At 55.0% G+C, this 10,537-nt stretch overlaps 1 protein-coding gene across 1 annotated transcript; it reads left to right on the plus strand.

Annotated features, from left to right (window-relative positions):
* The first annotated feature begins 1,326 nt into the window (after positions 1-1,326).
* ACTB (actin beta) lies at positions 1,327-6,090 on the plus strand. The gene is made up of 6 exons (XM_054080353.1): positions 1,327-1,451; positions 2,860-2,990; positions 3,297-3,536; positions 4,032-4,470; positions 4,791-4,972; positions 5,347-6,090. Exons 2-6 carry the CDS (start codon positions 2,868-2,870, stop codon positions 5,488-5,490), a joined length of 1,128 nt encoding a protein of 375 aa, XP_053936328.1. The 5' UTR covers positions 1,327-1,451; positions 2,860-2,867; the 3' UTR covers positions 5,491-6,090.
* The last annotated feature ends 4,447 nt before the right edge of the window (positions 6,091-10,537 follow it).

Below are 10,537 nucleotides of genomic sequence, written 5' to 3' on the forward strand. Positions count from 1 at the left end.
GGAAAGACACAAATATTGCTCAAATTTAACCAAATCACTGTTCCCACAGTGACCCCCGCCAGCCCAGGGCGGGATGGGGAGTGGGCACCAGGGCCCCCCACTTGACTCAGTGCCTGAGTCACAGCTGGTGGAGCATTTCCTTCTTCCAAGTATCACTGCCACCATAGGGACATGGCCTTTAATGGTGCCTGGAGGTGGCCACAACGTTCTTGAGAAGGTTCAAGGGCCAAAGGCCTGGCAGTGGGCTGGCAGGAGCCGTGTCACACTGCCTGCTGAGATCAGGCATCTGCATTGGCCCTGCATCCCACTCTGGCCACAACCCCCCGGGTCCCTGGTGTGTGCCCCATGTCCGGGGTGCAGGCAAGGGTCCTGGAGACCCCCAGGGTTCCTGGTATGCCCCGTGCCAGGGAGTGCAGGCATGAGGTTGTGGAAGCCCCAGGGTTCCTGGTGTGCAGGCAAGAGTCCCTGTGACCCCCAGGGTTCCTGGTGTGCCCCACGCCTGGAGGTGCAGGCAAGGGTCCCTGCGACCCCCAGGGTTGCTAGTGTGCCCCATTCCTGGAGGTGCAGACTTGGGGTCCTGGGATTCCTAGGGCTCCTGGTGTGCCCCATCCCCAGGGACACAGGTAAGGGTCCTTGGGACCCCCAGGGTTCCCAGTGTGCAGGCAAGGGTCCCTACAACCCCCAGGGTTCCTGGTGTGCCCCATTCCTGGGGGTGCAGACATGGGGTCTTGGGACCACCAAGACTCCCGATGTGCCCCATCCCCAGGGATGCAGGCGAGGGTCCCTGAGACCCCCAAGGTTCCTGGTGTGCCCCATTTTCAGGGGTGCAGACATGGGTCCCTGGGACCCTCAGGACTCCTGGTGTGCCCTGTGCCCGGGATGCTGGCAACCCCCTCCTCACCCAGGGCGCTGGCAGCACTGCAGGCAGGAGCCCCCCCGGGGGACCCCGCACCTCGCTGTCCCCTGGTCGCCCCCTTCCCCTGCCGGGGGGATCCTGACCAGCCCGGGGGGGGAACAATCCCCGCCTCCCCCAGCCGAGGGGCTTTGTGTGAGGGTCTCTGAGCTCCCCCCGGGGTTGGGGCGAAGCACCGCGATCCCAGGAGAGGGGGGGAAGGGCAGGAAGCCTCACTCCCCAGCGAGGCACAGCAGGACTCTATGGGGGGGACTGGCCCCCCGCCCCCCAGTATATTCTCCCTTTGCAGGGCGGGGGAGGGGGGGCGCTGCCGCGCGCGCCGGGCGGGGCGGGGCGGTGCGAGGCGGGGCGGGGCAGCACGCGGCCAATCAGAAGCGCGCGCTCCGAAAGTTTCCTTTTATGGCGAGGCGGCGGCGGCGGCGGCCCCATATAAGGCGGGGCGGGCGGCGGGCGGGAGCCGCGAGCTCTGCTGCCCTTCCCGCGTGTGCACCGCCGCTCCCGCCTCCTCCGCCGTTCCAGCCGCGCCGCTGCCCCCGAGGTGAGCCAGACACCAGGGGTCAAACCCGTCCTGTTCTTAATAGCGATTCGGTTAAGCTTGTTGGGGAAGTGGTGTGGCTGGTCGCGGGGCGCCCTTTGTTTGCTGTTGTTGTTGGGGGAAAAGGTGGGTTCATGGACTGTGCGCTGCGTTGGTTTCGGGGTGGAGGAGGGTTTGGTAGCGGTCTGCTTGCACACCCTCCCCCTGCGCTGCTCCTGAGGTTAATCTGCCTCCTAAGAGGATTGTAGGCAGCTCGGCTATTGTGTCGCGAGGAGGGGGAGTGGGGCTTTGTCTGCTCCGCGCTGCCCCCTCCTCTCTGGTGGGAGCTCGGGGGGGGGGGGGAGGCGGGCGGTGTCCCCCTTCCACAAGCACATGCAAGTGGCTTTTCTTTGGCAGGGGAAGGGGAGCGGCACCCCCTCCCCAGGGTGCTGCATAGGAACAAAAGCTGCATGCAAGGGGCGGGGAGGGGGGGAAGAAGGGGAAGAGCCCCCTTGTGGAGGCAGCCTGCCCGCCCCGGACGCCGGCTACGCTTCCCGGGCTGCTCCATGCGGGGCTGGCACGTGTGCCGGCAGCTGCCGCCGCCCCCTCCCTTGCCAGCGGATTAAACGGGTGCTGCCGGGGGTGCGGGAGCTGAGCTCGCTCTCTTGGGGCGGGCGACGATTGCATAAGGAGTCTGGCTTTAATCCCACCCGTGATGTTGTGGCTTGGTGGGGCTGAGCCCGGTCTACAGCTTGGGTGAAGTGGCTGGAGCTCGCCCAGCCTTGGCTCCATTCGGGGACGCTCCAAGGCTGCTCGGGCGAGGTGGAGGTGGCTGGGGCTCGCCCAGCCGTGACTCCATTCGGGGGCGCTTTGAGGCTGCTTGAGGGAGGTGGCTACCGCTTGCTTAGTTGTGGCTGCTTGTGGGAACGCGCCGAGGCTGCTCGGGCGGGGTGGCTAAAGCTCGCCCAGCCGTAGGTCTCTTGCAGGAGCCTTCTGAGGCTGCTCGGGCGGGGTGGCTAGAGCTCGCCCAACCATGACTCCTCGCAGGGACGCTCCGAGGCTGCTGGGGCGGGGTGGCTAGAGCTCGCCCAGCTGATGCTCTTTGCAAGGGGCCCCGCCAGGCTGCTGGGGCGAGGTGGCTAGAGCTCGCCCAGCCTCCGAGGCGGCCGGGGTGGGGCCGGGGCTGGGCTGCCCGCGTCCCCCCTGCACGCGCTCCATCCATTGCCTTTTATGGTCACGAAGCAGGAGGGCGCAGGGAGTTCCTTTGTCCCGCAGGCGCGGGGCGGGCGGTGCCGCCCCCTCTAGCGGGCGCGGGGCGAAGCGGAGCCGCCGCCAGGAAGGAAATGGGTGGGAAGACCCTGCATTGCCTTCCCTTGATGGCTGGAGCGGGGCCGGTGATGCTGATGTCTGTCTCTGTCCTCTCGTTCTGCAGCCCCAGCCATGGATGACGATATCGCCGCGCTTGTTGTCGACAATGGTTCTGGTATGTGCAAGGCTGGCTTCGCTGGGGATGATGCTCCCCGCGCTGTCTTCCCATCCATCGTCGGTCGCCCCAGACATCAGGTAGGTGGTTGGGGTGCCCGTTATTGGCCAAAAGAGGGGAGTTTGTGGTGGGAAGAGTTTCTGCCAGAGGTGTTGAGTTTCAAGAAGCCCTTGATTTGGCTTTATAACAGAAGAGACTTCTGCACTGCAGCCTCTGGTGGGGAACGCAGCCTCCTGCCAGGCTCGCTTGTGTTGGAGCGGTTGGCTGAATGCCTTTCTTGATTAAGTGGGGACAGTAATTGGAGAAGTAGCTTTGGGAAAAGCAGGTTATCTACACAGCAGGGCTGTCCCTTCAGCTGTACTTACAACTTGTTCTTTGTTGTGCAGGGTGTGATGGTTGGTATGGGCCAGAAAGACAGCTATGTTGGTGATGAAGCCCAGAGCAAAAGAGGTATCCTGACCCTGAAGTACCCCATTGAACACGGTATTGTCACCAACTGGGATGACATGGAGAAGATCTGGCACCACACTTTCTACAATGAGCTGAGAGTAGCTCCTGAGGAGCACCCTGTGCTGCTCACAGAGGCTCCCCTGAACCCCAAAGCCAACAGAGAGAAGATGACACAGGTATGTAAAACTCTGGACCTTGGAACTACAGCAGATGTTGCTGCAGGCCTGCTTTCATCTTCCATGTTGTCCTCTCCTTCATCACTATTCTCCCTTTTTGCCATCTTTGCAGGGTTTTCCTTTCCTGACCTGAGTCTCCTCTTTGCTGGACCTTGACAGGTTTTGTTTGCTCTTCTAAGCTGGCTTTCTCTGAGACTGAACTAGCAACTTGTCTAACTGCTGTTTCTGACTAGACACTAATCTATTTACCAACCTTGAGTGACTGTACTGTAGTTTAATGGGCATTTGTGTTTTTACTTGCTGTGATGTGGATGGGACTGACCTGGCAGGTGTGGGTGGAGACTAGGCAAGATAAGCATGGACTTTGAAGGGGAATGGAGAGGAAGACTTATCTAGGGGCCAAAGTGAAAACACACTTGCATGGACTTTGCATAGACCTGTAGCAAGAAACTCTGGTTTCTGCTGTTGACTCAACCCCTTCTTTTTTCACCCTAGATCATGTTCGAGACCTTCAACACCCCAGCCATGTATGTAGCCATCCAGGCTGTGTTGTCCCTGTATGCCTCTGGTCGTACCACTGGTATTGTGATGGACTCTGGTGATGGTGTTACCCACACTGTGCCCATCTATGAAGGCTACGCCCTCCCCCATGCCATCCTCCGTCTGGATCTGGCTGGCCGTGACCTGACAGACTACCTTATGAAGATCCTGACAGAGAGAGGCTACAGCTTCACCACCACAGCAGAGAGAGAAATTGTGCGTGACATCAAGGAAAAGCTGTGCTACGTTGCCCTGGATTTTGAGCAGGAGATGGCCACAGCTGCCTCTAGCTCTTCCCTGGAGAAGAGCTACGAACTCCCAGATGGCCAGGTCATTACCATTGGCAACGAGAGGTTCAGGTGCCCCGAGGCCCTCTTCCAGCCATCTTTCTTGGGTAAGTTCAGCTCTTTGTTCCCCTCAATGTTACCGTCTATAAAGGGTGATAAAGAGAATGTGGCAGCCATTTACTGTGTTATTGCTGGTCGGTGGTAAGGCGTGTCCTATCCCACCAGTCATCTGCTCTTTCTACACAGCTCAAAGCTGTTTGAGGGACTTGGGACTGAGCTGGGTGTTGAGCCTGTTGGAACTATGGCATTGTGTAGTGCCTACACAGTGAAGGGGCTGCTAGTCTCCTGGATGTGCCTGTAGTAGCTCCTTAAGCTTCCTTGGCTGTGTCTGAGCCCTTGCTGACTTGAGACTGCTTCTTTCTCACAGGTATGGAGTCCTGTGGTATCCATGAAACTACCTTCAACTCCATCATGAAGTGTGATGTGGATATCCGTAAGGACCTGTATGCCAACACAGTGCTGTCTGGTGGTACCACAATGTACCCTGGCATTGCTGACAGGATGCAGAAGGAGATCACAGCCCTGGCACCCAGCACAATGAAAATCAAGGTAGGATGGAGCCCGGGAAACCTCGTGACACCCTTGTTAATGCTGAAACGCAGAGTGGGAGGAGGTGATGTAAGATACACACTGACTAGAGAAGGTGGAAACTGTACTTCAGCACGTGGTGCAGCCTTAATGGCCTTGCTCTGGATGAGATGGCACCCACCCAACCGTATGAATAATGGGATTAACATAAATACTGGCTACAAAAGGAGGAGGGAGGTGGGTGTGTGAGGTTGTATCTTAAGTCCGTTGGAACTTGATGGTGTTTTGGCTAAGGGTAGATAAGGGAATAGGCAGCTCTGCCTTGCCAGGCTATGTGTGGGCGGTGAGTGTAGTATGACACTAAGCATCTGACTGATTCCTCCTCTTTCCTACAGATCATTGCCCCACCAGAGCGCAAGTACTCTGTCTGGATCGGAGGCTCCATCCTGGCCTCCCTGTCCACCTTCCAGCAGATGTGGATCAGCAAGCAGGAGTACGATGAATCTGGACCCTCCATTGTCCACCGCAAATGCTTCTAAACCGGACTGTTACCAACACCCACACCCTTGTGACGAATTGAAACCCATAAATGCGCATAAAACAAGATGAGATTGGCATGGCTTTATTTGTTTTTTTTTGGCGCTTGACTCAGGATTAAAAAACTGGAACGGTGAAGGTGTCAGCAGTCTTAAAATGAAACATGTTGGAGCGAATGCCCCCAAAGTTCTACAATGCATCTGAGGACTTTGATTGTACATTTGTTTCTTTTTTTAATAGTCATTCCAAATATTGTTATAATGCATTGTTACAGGAAGTTATTCGCCTCTGTGAAGGTAGCAGCCCAGCTCGGAGGGAGCCGATGCCAGTTACTGGTGTTAGGTTATAATTGCTTGTCTGTAAATTATGTAACCCAACAAGTGTCTTTTTGTATCTTTCCGCCTTAAAAACAAAACACACTTGATCCTTTCTCTTGGATTTGTCAAGCAAGTGGGCTGTTCCCCAGTGATGGATGTGAATGAAGGCTTTAGAGCCCCCCCAGGGTCTAGAAGCGGTGCCAGTATGTGGGGGAGAATGGGGCTACCTGTACACTGACTTAAGACCAGTTCAAATAAAAGTGCACACCATAGAGGCTTGACTGCTGTCGATGTTAATTTTCTTTCTCTTCTACTGCTTCTTGACTGTTGCCGTGTCCTCTGATCTGGTCTTGCCAGGCCCTGCAGCTTGGCTATCGGTCTGAGGTGGGCGCTGGTGCTGCTGGCTGGGCGATGCGCAAGCCCAGGTGGCTCATGGTGATAGTTGGGGAGAGCTGAGCCTGCCAAACCCACCACTTGCTGAGGCTGCCCTGCACTGAGCCTGTGCAGATACTGCTGCTGTGTGTATTAAGTTACAGGGCTGCTGAGGGATCTGGGTGTGTGGGGGGGAGCCAACTACCTTCTGAAATGCTCTGTTGCGTGTGTTGTGGCAGCACTGTAACGACCAGCTTATCCTGAGGAAAGCTAAGCAGGATGGTGGTGGCATCAACACTGTCTAAAGTGGCTGGTTTGCTCCCTTAGCTAAGGCTCCTTGGGCTGGTTTGCAGCCTTCCATGGCCTATGGGGGTGGTGTTTTCTTCTCCCTGCACCAGGTACTTGAGCTTGTCCTGCCCTGGGAGAGAGGCCTGGATTTGGGCTGGGAGACTCTTCTCTGGCAGACTGCTTGCTGGGTGGAGTAGTGTTCAGGTGAAAGCAAGAGGAAGTCTTGTGAAATGGAAAAAACTGATTTTGGAGAGCAAGGCCACTGGGCAGGGGTGGGGCTGGGAAAAGGGTGTGGGGAGGGAGAAAGCTCTTGCACAGTAAGTGCCACCCACAGCTCCAGGACTTGCTGTGGGCAGTGCAGGTACCTGCCTCTAGCCCTGCCTTGTGCCAGGAGGGAGGTTTGTGTGGATTCTTGGCTCTGTTCCCATCCTCTGGGCTTCTGAACCTTCTGTGAAGCTTCAGCTTTCTTTGGATCAAGTTCTCTGGTTTCACAAAAAGAAGTGGTCACAATGGGAACCTTCAAAGCTGTGCCGGGAGCTGAGACCTCGTTGGGCTCAGCAAAGCCTGTGAGCCCCCAGGAGCTGGAGCTGCTGCTGAGTAAGGAAGGAGAAAGAGGACCAAGGCTGACAGGGACCAGGGAGAGCAAAGCCAGGTGATGCTGAGTATTGCCAGCTCAGGTAGACAAGACCTTGGAGCATTGCTCACAGGCGCTTAGGCTTCTCAAGGCTCCTCCAACCTGCCTCTCTTTGAAGAGCTAATGGCTATGATGTGTCATGCTCACAGATGAAAGGCCGGGAACAGGATCCATTGGCTCTTTTATCCTCTGCCTGGCCTTATCCTGCTCCAGCATCATGCTGTATTCAGGGTGGGCCTGCTGGTTTCTGCCCTTCATTTCCCCAGCCTCCCTCCTGGCTGCCCTGGGTGCTCTAAGAGCCTGGCAGGGCTGGAGGTGCAGACACCAGGCTGGGCGGACGAGTTACTGGAATCACCGGTCTGCAACAGGGGAGGTGAAACAGGTTGGAGCAGGGCCCAAATGGGGCTTCTAACGTAGGGTCTTGGGGAAATGGGGTGAGGAGGAGGCAATGGCAGCTCCTGGGGAGGGAGGGAGCTGTGGGAGCAGGGCAGAAATTATGCCAGGAGGCAAGAAGAGATGATGGCAATGGAGAAATGGGGAGCTGGTCCACAAGTCTCCTCTCCTGCTGTCAGCTCTCCCTGAAGCAGCCACTGATTGCTATGGAAAAATGTGTTGAGACACAAAGAACAGAAAATATAGTGGTGGTGAAGGAGAAACCACAGAGCAACAGAATGCGGAGGGCTGAGAGCAGTTTGGATGGGGAGAGGTGGGCACAGGGAGAGGGCAAGCGATGGGCTGGTGCAGAGCTGCTGGGCGCAGGAGTCCCTGGCTGATTGTCATGCTCCAGAGCGTGGCAGACAAAGCCTTCTATTAGTTCGCAATTTGCAGGATGTTTTACTCTCCTTTCTTCCCATTTCACTTGCTGTTCCAGGCAACCAGCCTCCCAAAAAACTGAGGCTGAGCCTTTCACAACTGTTCCTGATGCCTCTCTGTCACGAGGCCATGGCATGCACAGCTACTCTGCAGGCTGCTCCAGCAAGGCTCAGTTTATTCCTCCTCTGGGCCATTACATGCTGGAGAAAAGAATGTGGTGCTAGGCAGGGAAGCCTGTGAGCATTAGTCACTGCTCCCAACTCCGACAAGCTAAGAGGGAGCCCAGAGTGGTTTCCTCTCAGGAACACCAGGCACTGGCGAGGGGGCATTTTTTTTTTAACTGCAGTTTCTCCATCATCACATTACAGAGGGCTTGGTTCACCCCTTGCTGTTTCACAGAGGTGGCAAAATGCAGAGGATACTGTCACAGGAAGAGTGGTAGAGGAGATGGTTTAGCCATGGCTTGGCTCTTGAAGCCACCAACAATGGGCAAGACTCAAAGGAGACGATGTGCAGGGGATAAGTAGTCCACTGGCTACCTCCTCATCCTCCTTTCCAGCACACAAATAGCCAGGTGATATAGGGGGACCAGGAGGTTTAAAACAGCAACCCATGGAACTGAGCATGTCTCCCTGTCTGGCTTGGCAGAGGTGACGTTGGATTTCTTAGGCATCAGATGGCAGGACTCAATCATAGATCAGTGCAAGCCACTCAGCCCACTCTCACCTCCCTTTAGCTGCCCACAGGAAGCTGGCTCAGCTAAAGGGAGCTGAGCAAACATGTTTTACACCCTTTCTTCCCTCAGAGCTCCCAACTTTCGCCCCTGCTGGAGACAGTCACTGGCACTTCACCTGCAATTAGCTGGTGACCTGAAAAGTCACCTCACTGAGCCGCTTATGGAATCAAGCCACCGCCAGGAATTAGTGATGTCCTTGGCAAAGGAGACGGTTGCGGCTCTCAGGATTTAGCCCTGAAGGGCCTCATTGTCTGTTAGCTGTGACAGGGAGTGTGGACCAGAGAAGGCTCCTGGCTGGGTGGGTCCTGTTCTCCCGCTAGTCAGCGTTTGCTGCTTCAGTAGAGGAGCCTGCGTGTAAAAGTCCCAGGAAATCCCAGCGCAGTCAAACAAAACTGGCCACCTCGCGGAAGTCTCCTCCAAATGCGCAAAGTGTCAGCTTCAGAAAATGGGCTTTCCAAGTTATCAGTTTGGGGGTGGAACCGTGGGTATTGGCTATGTTTGGGGCAGGAGGAATCCTGGTCTTTGAAGTTGGTCTTTGCAGAGGGATTGCTGACCTGGAGCCTGCCCTGACTTGTATTATACCCATCTGTAATCTGCCTTAGCAGGCCTTATGGTATTAAACAGTATCAAGTATTGAAAATCACTTACAGCAGCGGACCGAGCAGTTAACCCAAGCATACCAAGAGCTCCGACCACTGTAGTCCGGCTGGGCTTTAGTCATGCTGACAAAAAGGTGAGCTGTCTGAACTGTGTCAAGAAGAATCAGAGGAAGGAAATACCCAAAGACTTTCCAGAGAGAAAACTATAAATTCCCTGTGTCAGTCTGGCCTTGAACAGTTAAAAGACTGTGTCTATGGAGAGTGAAATATCTTGATACTAGCATTAATTTGTTTGTTTGCCCTCCTGGACTGAGACAGCATGGTATGTGCCTGCCTTCTTTGGCCTAAGAAAACTGGGTATTAGTCATAAGATGAACAAGGTCTGCCTTTAGATGGCCTAGCCCTGAAGTGAACCCATCTTCACAGGAGGCTCCCAAGTGCCCACACTGAGCAGAGCATTCCTGGAGCAAGGAGAGCTTCTCTTCTCACTGCCTGGTCACCTCCCAGCGACCATCAAGAGAAATACCAGAGTTCAGTGTAGCTGTTTGTTTCCTTCCTCCGTTACTGCCTATCTGATGTCCTGCTGCTGCCTTGTACTCAACCTCCATGTCTTATCTACACTGCCACATTGCTCATCTATTTGGTGGATCATGAGTCAAAGCGCAACCCTTATTATGAACCGTTCTGAGCCTGGTTTCTCCTCGGGAGGTTCTTATACCCATCTCTGTTCCCAGTTCTTATTTGGGGTTGTGAGCTGCTGTCTGGTCCATGTGCACCCCAGTGCTGGAGGGAACCCATAGCTAACGCAGGCTGCTTGGGTCAATCTGGCTCTCTGGGCAGGGCTTTTTCTCTGCTTGTGGGCCTTGCCGATGATTTTACTTGCCATTTGCATTGGAAATGCAGGTCTCCTCCACCCTGGTCTCTTCTTTCTCTGATGACTGCAAATATATATAGGTTGGTATTTTTCCCAGACATCAAACAAGTCAGTCTTGACTGAAGAGCCTCTGGATTTAATTTGTCATTACCTTCTATTTAATTGAAACACATAACAAGCAAAGCAGGTAGATTCTCTTACTGATGCTCTACCTGAGCTAAGAGGGGTTTTCCTCTTCAACTACAGAGCCTTCTCATAGGCCTAGAAGCAAAATAAGTAATCAAGACCTGAGGCAGTTGATATTTCCAAGCAAAACCCCCAATCTAATTCATGGCCTTAAATGGCAACAATCAAGTGGGAAGAAAGCAGCACCCTATTCCTCTTCCTTTATGGGTCATCTTTAAAACACATTTTCT

The sequence above is a fragment of the Cuculus canorus genome, chromosome 15 (genome assembly GCF_017976375.1).
Source record: "Cuculus canorus isolate bCucCan1 chromosome 15, bCucCan1.pri, whole genome shotgun sequence".
Lineage (NCBI taxonomy): Eukaryota > Metazoa > Chordata > Aves > Cuculiformes > Cuculidae > Cuculus > Cuculus canorus.